Source organism: Octodon degus, unplaced genomic scaffold (genome assembly GCF_000260255.1).
Source record: "Octodon degus isolate 3935 unplaced genomic scaffold, OctDeg1.0 scaffold00108, whole genome shotgun sequence".
In the NCBI taxonomy this organism is placed as follows: Eukaryota; Metazoa; Chordata; class Mammalia; order Rodentia; family Octodontidae; genus Octodon; species Octodon degus.
Genome location: NW_004524684.1, coordinates 5,643,493 through 5,660,398, shown reverse-complemented (window position 1 = coordinate 5,660,398; position 16,906 = coordinate 5,643,493). Strand labels below are relative to the sequence as shown.

General features: G+C 42.9%; 1 protein-coding gene across 1 annotated transcript in view; it reads left to right on the top strand.

Annotated features, from left to right (window-relative positions):
• Positions 1-15,959, top strand: part of Cacna2d1 (calcium voltage-gated channel auxiliary subunit alpha2delta 1) — a 348,148-nt gene extending 332,189 nt beyond the window's left edge. The window contains exons 32-39 of the mRNA XM_012516489.2: positions 281-352; positions 1,364-1,516; positions 1,606-1,658; positions 2,206-2,261; positions 2,723-2,852; positions 4,812-4,921; positions 5,247-5,329; positions 12,917-15,959. Of these exons, the coding sequence (XP_012371943.2) occupies positions 281-352; positions 1,364-1,516; positions 1,606-1,658; positions 2,206-2,261; positions 2,723-2,852; positions 4,812-4,921; positions 5,247-5,329; positions 12,917-13,033 (774 nt within the window). The 3' untranslated portion in view covers positions 13,034-15,959. The remainder of the gene's footprint in view (positions 1-280; positions 353-1,363; positions 1,517-1,605; positions 1,659-2,205; positions 2,262-2,722; positions 2,853-4,811; positions 4,922-5,246; positions 5,330-12,916) is intronic.
• The last annotated feature ends 947 nt before the right edge of the window (positions 15,960-16,906 follow it).

Genomic DNA, 16,906 nt, shown 5'->3' with positions numbered 1-16,906 from the left:
TCTTGCCAGCCCTTGGACTTGTTCTTAGAGTTTGGCCAGGCAGAGTTGAATCCTGACTGAAGGTTGGTCGTGTCTTATCAACCCCAGTGCTTTCATGGAAACACGTGCATGTGCCCCCACTGTGTCTCTTCAGAGCCTCGGGGCACGGGTGCTTGAGAGAAGCAGCAGCCACTTCGATTTTCCCATTTTTGCTCTTTTGATGCTCTCAAATAGTGGACCAATGAAATGGGACCGCATGAACTTCCTACAAATGCATTGACTGCTGTTTTTATCTTGCTAGGTCATGGACTGTGTGATTCTAGATGACGGTGGGTTTCTTTTGATGGCAAATCACGACGACTACACGAATCAGGTGCGCAGGTGAAGTGGAGGGACGCAAGGTTTCCCACACGATTTCTCTGGTCAATGCCACAGACGCCTTCACGCATGATAGCATTCCATACACTGCTTTCTTCTATCACAAAATAAATTTCAAAATGCTTAATATTTTGGAACCATTAAGAATATGTGCCTAACCTAGATTTTCCTTGTGCTTGTTAATTGTGTCTACTCCTTTGGTACCTACAGTTACAATTAAAATGTGTAGTTGAGGATTTTACTATGATAGGAGCTTGTTTAGGCCTTTCAGATACTTAGAAAATTGCTTCACATTAAACGTTTTCAGTTGATGGTGTCAACCCTGGTGGACAGCTGCTGGAGACGGAGGCAGTGGCCGGGTCCTCTCTGCAGAGTGGCAGCACAGGGCCTATTAGACTCACCTGGGACATCAAGAGAATTTGAATTCACTGCCAGTGCCCTTCATTTCTGGACCTGTATTTCTGGCTTCTCTAGTTCAAAAGGAAAAAGAAGCTCCCGAGCACCAAGTTGTTCCCTGGATGGCGTGGGCTGGCCGGGCTCAGGAGCTGGCTCCTGTCCCACACAGGGGCTCCCGCCACTCCTCGTGTACCACAGTTCTTTATCTCTCCCTTAGTTCCATCCGCTCCTGCAGTTACACTGCTTGTCGCCTCCCAAGGAGGCATTTGACGTTGCGTTTGTTTGCTTTTGCCTTTCACTATATATCAGAACATATGACAAGATGTTTTCATACATGATTTTTTTTTTTTTTTTGGCGGAACCAGGGATTGAACTCAGGCCCTTGCATATCACCCCCACAACCCCAGGCTAGGCGCTTTGCTGGGACCGGGATGCTTGGCGCTGCGCCTCTTCTTTCCATGACCATAGCAGATTCTCCCTTGGTTGGTTCCTCAGCTCTGCTGTTCTTTCAGTTCACAGTTTCTTCCCATTATTTCTTTTTACTGGGCTGGTTCAGATCTTCATCTTTGGTGTATATTGGAAACTTTAATAATTTTTTTTTCTTCATCAGATTGGACGATTTTTTGGAGAGATTGACCCTAGCCTGATGAGACACCTGGTTAATATATCAGTGTATGCTTTCAATAAATCGTATGATTATCAGTCAGTGTGTGAGCCCGGCGCTGCCCCCAAGCAAGGAGCGGGACATCGCTCAGCACATGTGGTCAGTAGAGCCCCCAGCGGGTCGTGCCTGCCGTGGGGCCAGGCGGGCGGGCTCGGGCAGTGTGCTGACCGTCTCCTTGTATTTCACAGCCTTCCATAGCAGACATACTGCAGATCGGCTGGTGGGCCACTGCCGCTGCGTGGTGAGTGCTGCTCTTTAGCTTTGTTGGTCTTGAGAAGAAAGGTGTTGTGAAAAACTAAAGTGAGAAAATATGAGTTCTGTGATAGGATAGTCCTTACAGTGGGTTTATTTTCTCTGCATGAGGCAGATGTTGGAAATATTGATGATCAACTCAGAAACTCAAATCTTTGTAGTACAAAGTTATTTTAACAAAGCCTTTCCTAGAACTAAAGCAAGGACAAAATCTGGATGTCAAGCCCTCTTCTCTGAAGCCCTGATGCTGCCTCACAGCTATAGTGCCCATCAGGCCCTTGAACACTTGCACATCCCAGGCTTGGTCTCCAATACCTCTGCCTGCTCACAGGCTACAGCAAAATTAGAGTTTTGCATATTTTAGGAAACACGTGCATAAAGATGGTCTTAAATTTTTAATGAGCAACTTTCAAACTGATGGAAAATATACAATGTATTTATTTGTTACTTTACGTACAAAAATGCTGAATATTGTATTATAAATTCATCAAGGAGAATTTCCAGATTTTTCTCAGCTATTCATCTTAAACCTTCAGGTCTATTCTCCAGCAGTTTCTCTTGAGTTTGACCTTTCCTCGGATTCTAGAAGCAGGTATGTAAAGGCTCCCCTGTGATCAGAGTCATAGTGAGTTCGCCTCAGAAAAACGTGTGAGTGTGTGTGTATGTGTACATAAGAGAAATGTTGTCCCTTTGACACTTCTGTAGGTTGAATTTGTGAGGCTTTCTTATTTATTTAATCTGTAGTACCAGTTCTCGAACTCAGGACCTTGCACTTATGCCCCTGAGCTATCTCCTATGCCCAAAACCCTTTCTGATATTCTAGAGAATGCTTGTGTTCATGTTGTCCCCTGCTCTGTGGCTGTCTTAGTCATTGTCCTGATGATAAGTATCAGGCCCCACTCAGAGGCTGTCGGGCGTCACACAGTGTGACCCTGGCACTTTGCTGTGGAGGTGCTGGGTTTGCCCATTGGGAAGGAGGCCTGTGGGTGCGGCGGCAGCCTGGTAGCCCTGCCTGGCGGTGCTAGGTGGTGACCTATGCCCTGATTTCTGCAGTGGAGATGGAAGAAGAGGACTTCACTGCCTCACTGTCAAAGCAGAGCTGCATCACTGAACAAACCCAGTACTTCTTTAACAATGACAGCAAATCCTTCAGCGGTGTCCTGGACTGCGGGAACTGCTCCAGGTACTCTAACCTGCCCGGGAGCCACTGGGCTCACCAAGTCATTGATGTCATAGGCAGGAGGAATGGTTTTCAGTTGAAAATGTCAGAGATCTTAGGTTTCTTTGGAGGCTTTAGAAATTTATAATATTTAAAAATGTAGATTTGATAAGTACTAACTCAACTGTAATGATATAAGCCGTGTAATTGCCTGTTTTAGGCAGAACATAAAGTTGGTTGTATTTCATCTAAAATAATCCATATTGTAACTTTCCAATTTAGATGATGATAAAGATTTATATTCTAAAATCACTAGTGTACATTATATTAATACTCTAAGCCAAATACGGTTTCCTTTCCCATAAGGTAATGAAGCTGGCTTATAAGAAGATAGTTCTTTTATTTGTTTTTATTTCTAGTCTTTTTGACAGGGAGACTTGAATGTTACTTTTGACTTGAAATTGAAGAAACTGGGAAAAGCATAATTTCATACAGTGATGGTTGCTAGGATTCAGTCAGTGTTCATAAAAATCTTTAAATTCTTTGTGATGAGATGGAAACTTTAGTTGGTTATGGTGGGCGAGAGGAGAAAGGCAAAGTGAGGGCTTGCAGGCAGAGTGTGATCCGTGCTGTAGGGTGCAGAGAGATGTCCAGCGGGAGGAGGGCAAAGCCAGGGGCACGGGCGGCTGAGACACGAAAGCACCCGCAGGCACCTGGCGCCGCTAGGGCACTGAGAGGCCAGCCCAGGCAGGGCCAGCGATTCTCGAGAGGGGCTGAGCACGGTGACCCCACATGCCTCAAGACTTGCTTCACAAACTGCTCTCTGGGGAGGAGGTCCATGAAGAGGAGAGGAAAGGCAGGAGGTAAAAGGCGAACTCAGGGTCGTGTCACCCGGGGATGAGTGCGTCAGGCCCTGCCTCAGGTGACACATCAGAGCCTGTTTAGGGGGGACCCACTGAGCTCTGGGAGTAGCAGTACTTAGAGAAAGAGGTTAAATTGTGAAGAACGGTATACTGCTGATGTTACTTGAAACATGCTTTCTAATTGAGTCCTGTGTTCGTCTGATTTGTTTTATGCTCATGTCCCCAGTCAGTGGGAGGAAAGAAAGAAAAGTCCTCTTCAAAACCTGTATTCTCAAAAGTGTTACTCTGTTGGTGGTATTGTTTATATTCTTATACTGGTTGCAGAGAAGGGCAGGAGATTCAGCGGTGGCTAAAAGTGGGGATGGAGTTTCCAGGCCGTGGTCCTGCCCTGTGCTGTCCAATGCAGGACTTAGCAAAATCAAAGTGTATTGTCTTGGTCACACTTTTCCCATGGCAAGCACTCCAACAGCTTCATGGCCTGAAGCCCACCATATTGGAAAGGAGGGTGTGTGTGTGTGTGTGTGTGTGTGTGTGTGGTACTGGGGATTGAACTCAGGACCTTGCGCTTGCCAGACAGGCACTTATGCCTGCGGAGCTTTTTCCCTGGCATAAGGCTGCTGTATTGGGAACAGCAGAAAACACATGCATCTTGGCAGGAAGTTCTCTGGGTGTCCTGGATCGAGGCTCTTCTGCCCTTAGCTTGAGGGGAATGCTAAGCCAGTTTTCCACTCCCATGCTCTGTCTGTGACAGGGCTGCTTGGCATATCCTGAGGGATGAGTACCACAGTTCCTTAAACATGAAAGTGAATCCGTTTTTCTGTGAGTTTCAACAGCTAAATAGGGCTTGCTCTTCAGTGACAACTAACACAAATTGCTGAGAGAAATGTCATAATATGACATTTGTTCTCTTGTATGCATTTCAGGGAGGCAATATGCTCATGGTATTAAATACAAAGATATTTCTTTTTAAAACTACACTCACTCTGTCCTACTACTGACCATCATGATGCCTTGTGTTTCTTTGCATCTTATTTTGTCATGTGAGAATCTTTGAAGTATTTCTGTTTCTCTCCCAGAAGACTCTTCATTTTCCATGATCCTCTTACTGTTATTTTTACAGGATCTTTCATGTAGAGAAGATTATGAACACCAACTTAATATTCATCATGGTCGAGAGCAAGGGCACTTGTCCATGCGACACCCGGCTCCTCATCCAGGCTGAGCAGACTTGTATCCTTTGACATCAAGTCATTCAGGACTAGTGTCAAGTGGTGCCCTTGTGGCCTGCTCGCCCTGAGAGCTGCCATCACCCCGGAGAGGAAGGGTGGGTGTGTGGCCAAAGCTTGGGTTTGAGTATCGACGTGGATTCTGCCTCTCAAGCAGAACAAGGAGACTTCAGAACAGTCCACTGAAGATCCACGTACTAAGAGGGTCCGTGTTGGCAGAACGTAATGGCGCTGTCTCTTGCTTGTTTTGATAATAAATAGGTTTTGTCGCCCCATTTCTAATCAGTTGTGGGGGGACGCAACTTCCCGTTCCTTAACGATCTCTTCAGCTGATGGTCCGGATCCCTGTGATATGGTTAAGCAACCCCGATACCGCAAGGGGCCTGACGTCTGCTTTGACAACAGTGAGATGGTGAGAGAGCACATTTAGTGGATTGAAATTCTGTAGCTAAGGGGGCACTGTCCACCAGAATTTAAGCTGTAAATTGAAATCTTTTCTCAAACATAACGTCTTAACCATAACTTTTCTCAATTATGTGGTATAATTGCTGGTAGGTAAAGATTTTTTATTTTCAAAGTTATTATGATTACCATAAATTTAAATAGTTGCTTCTTTTGTCTTTCCCACAGAAGCTGTACTTCCAAACACAACTCCCATCAACCCACTGATAGTGTGTGGTCACCAATCTTATGATAAATATTTCTAATAAAAGTAACTCATAATAAATAGCACTTATAGGTATTACCTGCTTGCGTTTGTGTTCAAAACTTGAAAATATGTAATTTTATTAGAATATTCCTATTAGCTCGTTTTGTCTTCATGAATTATGCTAAAGACCTGATCTGTAGCTGTTTTCCTGTTATCTTATAGTCCCAATTTCCTTTTTTGATACTATCATAAGTTTATATTGTTTCCTAAGCATTATATCTTTTTCTAAGTATTTGAAGTTGGCTCTTTGGCTTTATAAAGTTAATTTGACAAATTACAAGGCACATTTAATGTGTATTACCTAAAGATGATCACTGCTTTTCTTATAAATCATCTTTCCCAATAAACATTTTTCTGATTTATTTATATAGTCAAATGGTTTCATAATTACTTTATTTTATTTTATTTTTGTACTTTTAGGGAAGGGTCTACAGGGTGCTCAGGGTCTCACTACTACGTGGGACTCATGAGCCGCCTGTTTACAGCCTCCCACGTGCTGGGATTACAGGTGTGCGCCACCACGCCCAGCCTCCATTGCCTCCTCAGTGTATCCCAGGGGCGGACCGGCACAGCGGCCTGGGGATGAAGCCCTTGTCCCCTGTGCCTGCTTGCAGGCACTTTAATCTGCTGAGCTATTTGACTGGCCCTTTTCAGAGTGATTTTAACTGAGAAAATTTATTCTCAGAGATGAATGCCATGAAAATCTCTGTCCACTTTTGCTGATTTGAAGTAGAACATTTCCCACTTCTGAGTTTTCAAGGTGTGTGCTTGTGCTGGGTGGCTGGTGCACACCGAGAAGTTTAAGAACAGAACCTTGTCATCTCACACATTCATTATTCTAAAAGTATGTCACAACATCTGTTGATTAACTTGTGTCCTAAAAGAACTTAGAATAGGTTTACAACCATAGTAAGAATTTCCCAAGACATGTATCAAGCAACTAGATAATGTAAATTTAAAAGAAGAAATAAAATCTGAGACCTATTAGCCAGTCTATCCAGCTTGTCTCTGTGAGGAGAATTGACTATTTCTCTTAAAAGTGATTTAGGGACCGGCGAGATAGCTCAGTGGTCTAATGTGCCTGCTTAGGCAACCTTAGGCAAGTACAGGGACCACGGTTTGATCCCTGGCACCACATGCTGCGCCAGCCCCACCCCTGGGGCCAGCTGAGGTGGCCACAAAAAAAAAGTGATTCAGAGATGGAAATCAGCTTTTTGTATTTTTTTTAATTTTAATTTTGCTGAATAATAATAATACACAATTCATATTTGAGGACTCCTACTATTCTGTTTCCCAAAGCAATTGCCCAGGAGTGTGCACAGTCACCCAGAGACGTGGCTCCTGGGCTGACCCACGTCCACTTCTGATGATTCAAAGAGAGACAAATACACCCAGATGAAAGTAAAAGACATGAAATGACTATCGACCCTAAATATTCTCAACCCAAGGGTCTGTATCATTTGGCCAGACTGCACAGAGATTTTCCCAAGACGAATTTTCAGCAGTTCCAGTTCCTATAATCTGGCGAGCGAGGGGTTGTGTGTGAAAGTACAGCGCTGCTCTGTGGCGTGGCCTGCTACGGTGTGTCGTGCAGCTCCAGCAGTGGAGGACTTGGGTAATGCTTACTTGCAGTGGTCCCTGTGACTCTGCTCTGCGTGGAGGCTCACGTTAACTGCTGATTGCCAGAGAATTGCATGAACTCTCATCTCGTATGTCTTCTTCTCTGTGTTTCTTTCCTTTCCTGCACTTGCTACTTTGCCCGTTATTAATAGGATCAACTTGTGTGCACAGCGAGTCGTGCCTGCTCCATGACGGCAGCTCCCAGCCTCATTTTGCTGCAAGTTTTCATGTGGTGTGCATGGTCAGTCACACTCTCTAATGTTCTTCTGTTTTGTTTTTGGCTTGAGATATTAGAACATGATTCATGTCACTAAGTCCATGGTAATAAATGTCATGAGACAATGTTATTAGAATTTTAGTGCTAATATTCTTTCATAGGTGGTGATTTCCAGTGGTACATAAGTTTCGCATACTAAACAGACCAAAATGAGATTCCTATATCTATTTAAGTGTCACATTTTTCTTACATGGTTTTTCTGCAAAGACTAAGTCAGTGTGGACCAAATTTTATACAGGCTTTATGACATCTCATTTTTTGCTGGAGAGAAATCCTTAATAATTATTAGAGGTGGTTGTACCAACTTATTTTCCAAATGCTAACAAGCTTAATGAACCATTTCAGTTTTATCAAGCATTATATGAGAACTTCAATCATTCTGATTTTTCTTTTAAATAGATTTAGTTTAAGTAGCTTTTGAGGGTTTATTCTGAGAATGTTGATAGTCTTGAAATATTTTAGCAGAGCCTTGGTAATTGTTCTACAGGGTGCCACCATGTAGGTCGGACTCATAGTGATCCTCCTGTTTTCACCCTCCCAAGTGCTAGGATTATAGGCACACACTACCTCGCCCAGTCTCAGTCACCTTCTCAGCATGCCCCAGGGACAGGGCCAGCACGGCAGGTCTGGGATCGAACCCTGGCCGCTGTGTCTACCTAAGCAGGTGCTTTAATGCACTGAGCTATTTGTCTGGCCTAAAATTATTCTTTAATGTCAGATCATGATTGAGCTTTAGAATTCCATAAGCAACATCCCTATGATGTCTGGGTCTTGCATTCATGCTCCGTGTTCCATTTATTCTTGTCCAGTTTCATTTCTGAGGTTCTGGAATCACCAGGCTTGTGTGACTGGAGCGACTTCTGCCGTGTACTTTCTTCCTGGTCTTCAGGTGACCATTGATTAGAAAGCCACTAGATGGAGACGTGGCTGTAACCAAGCTAGAGCGAGCACATGGGACAGGGAACACTTGGAGTGGCAGACAAAGTCTCAGAAAGCGACCAGAGTTCTTCTGAGATAATAATGGTTCCCATCGCAAAAGCCTGCAAGGGGAGGCACCAAGCTAGGTTCATTGATTGAGTAAAAGACAAAAGTTAAACGATTGTGGTCCAATTAAGACAGATTCTTGGGCCGGGGAGACGGCTCAGTAGAATAAGTGCTTCCCTGGCAGGCGCAAGGGGCTGAGTTCAAGCACCAGGTCCACCAAAAAAAAAAAGACAGATCCTTAAAAGTGACGTGCGGGTGCTTCTTTGCAATGTAACGTACTCCTTTCACAAACTATATAATCGAATATTTAAATAAGAAGAGCAGCATGGTGTGCTGTGTGTCCATGACTGTCTTTCTTGTGGGCCTAACAGAAGTGAGAAAACTGGAGCGTCTTGGTAATCAGTGATTGTGCCGCACGCAGGAGAAAGAGCGTACGCGTTGTTTTCACCTTTGATCATCAAGGTTACTTTTCCCAAACACAGAACTTTAGGTAACATGTATAAGTTATGAATTAGACATAAAAATGCATCAAAATTGTCCTCGCTATTATATTAAGAAAATATATGTATTTTTAAAAGCTGCAATGTAAATGTCCCCAGAATGACATGAAAAATGGAAGTGTCCAAGTGACATCATTTTTGACCCAGGGTTACTATGACACAAGTAGAAAAGAACAGAAAAAGGCAAACAAGAAAGCTGAAATTGTTATTCAAAGCACAAAGTGAAGCACGTCCAACATCCCTATTGAGGATGTGTGTTATTCTATGCAAGTCCAATTTGTAAAAATCATGGTATTGGACACACACAAGTGAATATTTAGAAGTAAGTTTCTGTGTGTATATTAACCATTCTGCACTTAAGAGTTGAAGCAATTTACCACCCACTTCATGGGTTATTGTTGTCAGATGACCATGTAGAGTAGATGATCTTATGAAGTAAGTATCTTATAAAGACCTTGTAAAGGAAACTACCACATATACAAATTGAAACCCAGATTAAGAAGTCGAAGAACATACAAAATATGTAAGCAGTTGTGCTAAGTCACGATGAACTTTTAGATACAGTGTCAAGGCTGGATTGCAATACAGTTTTCCTTCTCTTTATGCCATGGGTAGAGTTCAGTATATATATGGAATTTTTCAAAAAGGAGAAACCATACGATATTTAGGCTTGCATGTCTGAGTGAGTTAGTTCACTTACCCTTATGGTCTCGAGGTGCACCTCTTTTCCTACAGATGACACAAGGTTACCCTGCTTTATGGCAGAGCAGTGCTCGATTGCATATAAATACCAGCTTTGTTTTATTTATTTATTTGTTTATTATTTATTTATTTTTGTGGCACCGGGCATTGCACTCTGGACCCTGCGCTTGCCGGGCAGGCGCGTATTCCACTGAGCTGCCTCTTCGGCCCTCAACGCCACTTTCGTCCACTCTGCTGAGGCAGATGGGATGCGTTCACAGCTCAGCCCCTAGTGTCGCGCTGCTGTGCTCGTGTTGCGTGAGTGGCTGCGGCACAGAGTCTTCAGTTCTTCAGGGAAGATACGTAAACTAGCTGGGCCCGTAGCCTTTCCACTTCTCGTTTTGTGGGCAACTCCGCGGCGCTTTGCACGTGGGCTGTGTCTGTGTGCATTGCGCCAGAAGAGGAGGTTTTACCCTTGATGTGCTGTCATGAGAAAGTCTAGTACTGTTAGTCTGTCAGATTTCAAACTATAAAGCAGGGCGTGCTGGCACATGCTTGTGATCTCAGCGCTGGGGAGGCTGAGGCAGGAGGATCACTGCAAGTTCGAAGCCAGGCTGAGCTCCGTACGTAAAGCTACCAAACTGTTGCTTTCTAATTCAGTAAACTTTGAGAAACAGATTTGTATAGTCAAGGCACCTGTGCACTTTCAGCCTCTCCAAGATGGAAAGTGCTGAGGCTCCTTTCCTGCGCTGCAGCCGTGACTCGGGCACTCAGAACGTGTCCGCGCCCCGCGCCCCGCGCCCACAGCACCAGTTCCTGTCGTGCTGCTGTGCTTGTGCCATGCGGAGCCCTGGGGAGCTCTCCGTCCAGAAGCTGTCAGGGCCCAGGTGTTACCTCCCAGATTCAGACGGAGCTCATCAGCAGGCAGGCAGTGGGCAGAAGGAAGAAGCACAGCAAGTACAGCGCCGAGAGAACCAGAGAGCCGGAGAGCCCTTGCCCTCCCACAGCGCAGTCTGCGGCCCTGCAGTGGGCAGGACACGGCACGGCTCTCCTTGGCAAGGTGAGGTGTCTCTGAGTGAGAGCCTTTCACTCTGTCCAGTGAATACCTAACCCAAACTGTGGCAGACTCCTGCTCATGTGACAAGCAGGACGTTGGCATAGTATTTTAGGTTTCTGGTGTGTCTAACTAGTCTGTTAGCTACTTTACTTCTCACTGTTCACTTAGTAAACGCAGCATGCCAGCTCTGTGTGCTATCTCCCCTCTACATGTGAGATACTGAGGCTGCACAATTGAACACCAGAAACTGAAGGCAACTGGTGACCTGCTTTCCTTTGGGCCACAGACTACCAAGTCAGGGAGGAAGAGGAAAGCATGTGCGAAGGCCCTGAGGTAGTGAGCACCTGGGGCTGCCGCAGAGAAGGACAGCATTTCTGAGGCAGCACCACTGGCGAGAGCAGAGGGGAAGCCAGGCTGCAGAGCCTGGGACACTCACAGGGAGTTTAGGTTTGATATGAGGATGATGAGGCATTCTAAAGGAGATGTGAAAAGACTTGCTATGTGGTTTTAAGAGCCCGGCTTGGTTGGGAAGAGATTGGAAGAAGGCAGAGGAGAAGCAAGGAGAGGAGAGAGGAGGCTCCTGCAGAGGGCGGGGCGGGAAGCCAGCAGGCTGGGCCTGGTGGGAAGCAGCAGGCATGACTCCAGTTGGCAGCAGGGAAAGATGTCAAGCTCGCGGGTCCTACAGAGAAAAGTGGACCCTCAGAGACCCGGGTCATGCATAGTCCTCCACTCAGGAAGTGTCCTTGGCAGAGAATGAGGACAGCACGTGCCACACAAGGTCGTGACAATGCCTGGGACGCAGGAAGAGGATGCAGACACTGGTGTGGGACTCAGGAGCGCCCAGGGCTCTAGAAAAGGATACATTATTAACCAGCAGGTGACATGCAACTAATGTGGACCAGGTTAGAGCATGAGAAACTAAGTCTGCATGAAGGAGGGAAATGAGGGCAGGGAGAGGAGCTCATCTCAGGAGCTGCTGAAGGAGAAGCAGAAGCATGCAGGAAAAATTTCTGCACAGAGAATGTATACATCAGCACTCCTGAAAGGCCAGACACATGAAGACTAAGCGTTGATTCTCATAGGAGTCTGTGTCAATTGGGATGATTTTTGAGAATTTAAATTTCCTTTCATAGATTCTTCACTCTCAGCCTTCTCTGCAACAAATAGAAAGGAGTTGTGCTGTCTTCAAACAAAGCTCAAGAAACTAATGTTGTATTTACCAAGTGACAGGCACAGTATTAAACCTCTGCCAAACAAACCCAAAGCAAAAGGTTGGATTTTTTGAGAGCTTCAAATCTTTATAGAATAATTCTCATAAAAAGGAGTTTGTCCATCCTTTCATTTATATAATCAAATATTCTGATTCTTGGATGTTGCACCTTTGATGGATATTTAAAAGATGCTTAAAAGGATGATTAGATGTGAAGATTTTAAAATGAAATTCATTAGCCTAAAAGGAGTTAAAGAATGTGAAAAATGTTCCAGAACATAGAACCTAAGAATAGCAGGTGAAGAATCTTTTGGCCTTAGTAGGCAGCCGGTGCGCGCCTGCACCGTAGGAAACCCTCCTCGATACACACAGCCGGGACTCTCACTCGAGCTCTGCCCTTTTGGATGTGACTCCCAGCCGTCCTTGCACTGTTATTTCTTCAAATATGTCGGCAGGTTGTTCTTAAACTTTAATTCTTGATGAAGATTCTACATCCACATCACATGTTCAACTGAGAAAATGAATTTAAGAAATAGGGGAAATTGAATCGTTTCTTAAATTCATTTCTCTTGTGATGCACAGTTGCTAAAACCTTAATACTTTGGATTTATGAAACTCTATTAATTTCTTACATTTATAAATATGTGGAATTTGTCATATCATGGCAGTGCTTATTTAGTTAATTGATGTATTGCTCAAAACAGGTTTTATTATTGATGTATGCCCTTTCTAGTCATCAGCATTTATAATTAAAAACTTGTAGCATTTTGCAAGTGCTGGTAGGCAAATTGCTTTACTCAAAATAGTAAGGAGTAAAATCTAGGTGAGTGTAATTTATTTGGATTGCAGTTAAAGCAGTTTTGTCAGGTGAGTTCGAGGGTGAGATCAGTAAGGCTTACTCAGAAAGGCTCCCTTTCTAAATATTGTTCAGGATGTTTATGCTCCCTTTCCTTCCTGCCAGGAGGACTACTCAGACTGTGGCGGTGTTGCTGGGCTAAGCTCATCCCTGTGGTCCGTGCTCGGATTCCAGTTTCTGCTCCTCTGGCTGCTGTCTGGCAGCAGACACTACCTATTGTGACCTTCTGAAACCCACACCATGTCATTAAAGTCAAGACCTGGCCAGAATAGGAGCCCTGGATGACGTCACAGTAGGGTCACCTGTGGAGTCAGCGACACGTTAGCTGGACCTTTACCGTGGCGTATCTAAGGCACACACCTGTGGGGCGCCCATGGGCTGCACGTGGGGGTGTGCGACCACGTACTTGTGTGAATGCCACACCACCTTCATGGAACATCGAAGCAAACAGTCTCTTTGTGCTCTGCTGGGAATTGGGAGTTGTCGCCTTGCTAGTGAGGCATAGAAGGGCTCCCCACACGATTATTTATGAAGCGTAAAAAACCTTTTGATTTTGACCAGGAATTTCAACTTGCTGCAGATTTACCAAGAAAATCTGTCAGGAGAAATAGTTAGTTTTGCCTTCATTTATCCTTCTAGTAAAAGTTAATTCCTACTTTGAGTAGTTCCTGACTAAAGAGGGACAGAGAGGGAGAGAATTTACAGTGGTCTGAATTGCTAAAATAGATATAACGGCTAATTTTCTACAGAAATTTTGCCAAGAAAAAAAATGCCTTATGCAGAATGATTTCCCTGCCAAAAATAAAACACAATTGATATCCAGTTAAGGGGGGTAATGAATTGATAGCTTGAAAAATAATAGCTAAGCAATTGTTAAACTAAAGGTGCTTGAGGGTGAAATCTGGATATATTTTCTCATAAATATAAGCCCTAGAAAGCTCTGATGTAATGTTCCTTTTGTTCACAGTACGGTCATATAGTGCTAGCCAGATACTAGCAAAGCTCTTTAGAGAAGCTCGCTGGGGGAGGGGAAGTGTTTTTCTTGTGACAAATGAACTAGGGTTACAAGGGTATTTTGCATGATGCTGCTGCCGCTATCTTAACTTTTTGGTTTGTTTTTCTCTTATTGTAGAGTGTAGTCTATTGAGAAGTTACCTGAGTGACATTGCTGTCGTGTAAGAATCTGAACTTTGCAGTGTAAATGCACCTAAGTCAGCTTTTAAAAATGTTGTGAAGCTACTCTGAATATACTGTGCTGTAGCACAGGAGGAGGGCTGGGGACTCGCGAGATGAGAGTCAGTGGATTTTATACAGATCCGTGCTTTTGCCTGAAAACCTATGTACAGATATTTTAAGTACATAAATCAGATTTAACACATTTATTTTTTGAAAAGTACATATATGTTCTCAATGAAGCTACATCCTAGGTTTCCTGTTTGTTCATTGCACCGGGGCATGGACAGCCTGAGCTCCGGCCTCCATTTTTGATGCTATGATCATTTGGCCGAAGTCCCACGCCATTTGATAAGGGTTTTATAACAATCTGAACAAAGAGGAAACCTCGGAACTCTGTGTATGCACATGAACACTTGATTGTGAATAACAAAATTTGTTTTTATACAACCTCATTGGTGAAAATGCTTAGTGTAGTAAATCAGATATTTCATTATAGAGTAATATGGTATCAAAATATTATTTATGCTCTTAAGAATTATTTTCAGGAGTAAACAGTATTTGAAGAAAGGGTGAAAACAATGAATGTGTAACTCTAGGAATAGTTTATAATTTTATTGAAGGCTGAAAGTATGCAGATATTTTTTATGAAAAAATGCATTTTTCTTCACCCAATCATGCCAAATATTGGTGTGTGTATATGCTGGAAATTTTCTTAAGTATAATTTTAACATCAAAGTTATCTACATTACCCAGCATGCTTTTGTATGTTCTATGTATCAAAGTTTTAGTCCCTGCTTTATCAATGTTTAAGATATATTGGTTTGTTTTTAGCTTTGCACACATTTATAATCCCCTTGCACCACCAATATATCCTAAATTCCATCTGTGGACACTTCCTTTAAGATTGTTTTTTAATTTAAAATAGGGGGGAGGGAGAAATGGAATCGCTTTGCCAACTGTTGTTCTAAGAGTTGACATCAGTTACCATTTCTAATGCATTGTTGTGATTTTTTTAGTCTATTCAAAACTTATATTGACATTTTAGAAAACACCAAAGTGATTTTTAAAAAGTTACAATATGTTTAAATCATGTTGTTTGTTAGTTACTATTTAAATCTTACTGTTAACTTTTGCTAGAATTTTAAATCGTGAGCGTGTTGGGAAGGGGATATCAAAATAAAAATTGTTAGCTTATGTCAATAAATGATGCGCATTAAAACAAATGATTGCTTCCAGCATACAACAGACTACCTTAAGATTACGTTTAAAGTCCACTCGATATGTTTTCCTGGCCAATGTCATTTGTACTGTATGTCTTCATCACTGGATTATTGTCGTGTTTCCATGTGTCAGCTCAGCATCCCTCCACAGGGCTCCATTGGATTGCAGTTCTGTATAACAGCAGCCACACACAGGGTCAGAGATTGGGTAAGAACTTGCTCTCAGCCTGCAACTTGTTTTCAGGGTCAGTACAGGTCATCCTGGGGTTAGCACACTTTTTTCAAAGGACAGTAACATTCATGCCACCCAATTGTTATGCTAAATTTGCTATTTTTCTGTGAATTCTGTTGACTTTGTAACTCAAAGTCTGATGTTAATAATGATTTTCAAATACTGAGCGGTCCAGGTGATCATCGAAAAGCTCCCGAACCGTTCTTCCACTTTTACGTGGTTCTGCGCTTGTGCAGCTGAATGTCGTGCGTCACTAAGGCATCGTGATGAGGCGTTTGTCCTCCGTTACAGGACAGAGGTCTGCATTAATCATTTCTTTATCATTTCTTCATTTGAACAACCAGCATTACTGCCAAACACCAACCGTAGTCCACATTTGTAACAGGTTTTTAACATGACATAGTTAGCACGTTTGATTGAAGAGATTTTTAGGTCCTGGGCCTATAGGATTTTAGTATGATCTTTTTTCATGTTTGTAATGCTTGAGGCATTATTGCTTAACTTGGAAAAAAAAAAAAAAGGCAAAACAGTGTTGCTGCCATTTGTAAGTTTCCTATATATAATATTCCTTTTATTAACTTTAAAACTGGCCTTATGGGGTTCAAATAGGCGGTATCCCTTTTAAGTGACCTTCGCAATCCAAGTGTTACTTGCTTATTTGATGCTCTCTTGTAATTTTACATCTCCTTTAAATCTTTGTCTGTCTTCACCAAAGTTTAAATTCTATGTCTTAATTTCAAACCGTCAAGCTAGACCATTGATCACGTCAGTTGACATTAAAATGTCGAAAGATGTAGAGTCTAACCTGGTGACAAAAAATGGATTTCGTGACTTGCCCCAAATTCCAATATTTTAATATCTGGACCTTGTTTCTCACAGCAGAATGTCAATATTGTTAATATTTAGTGTACATTTCTGTAAAGATCAAATCACTAAAAACAAAAGTATTACTGTGTGTTGAAAATTTGGAAGAAGTAGAGAGCCCTTATGGATTGTTTCATCGACCTTATTTCTGGATCACATCAAAGAGGTTATCTCAGAGAAGTTATGCTGAGACGAATGAGACCTGACTGTCCTGGATAGACGCCAGTTGGATTGACAGAGCGACCTGACTTCGGAGCTGTCTTCTGTGTTGTGTCATGTGATCGCTGGATCATGCTTTTAGGGATTCTTTTGATGAAATGCTCGATGTGCGTCCCTGAGGACAGCCGAGTGGCTTTTGTGAACAGCAGCTCTCCCCCCTCCCTTCATGACGTTCTCTTGACACTTTTGTGGAAACTGACTAGCCTGTTAAAAACATTTTGTAAAAATTTGTATAATACTGTTATAAAATATTTATAATCCCAGAAAATGTTGTGTTAAATCTTGTGCAAAAACAGTATATTCAGAATAAAAGTTTATCATTTAAAGTCAACAAATAGTTTGGATTATGTGCTTATTTCAATATCTCACTGAGAAGGATAGAGG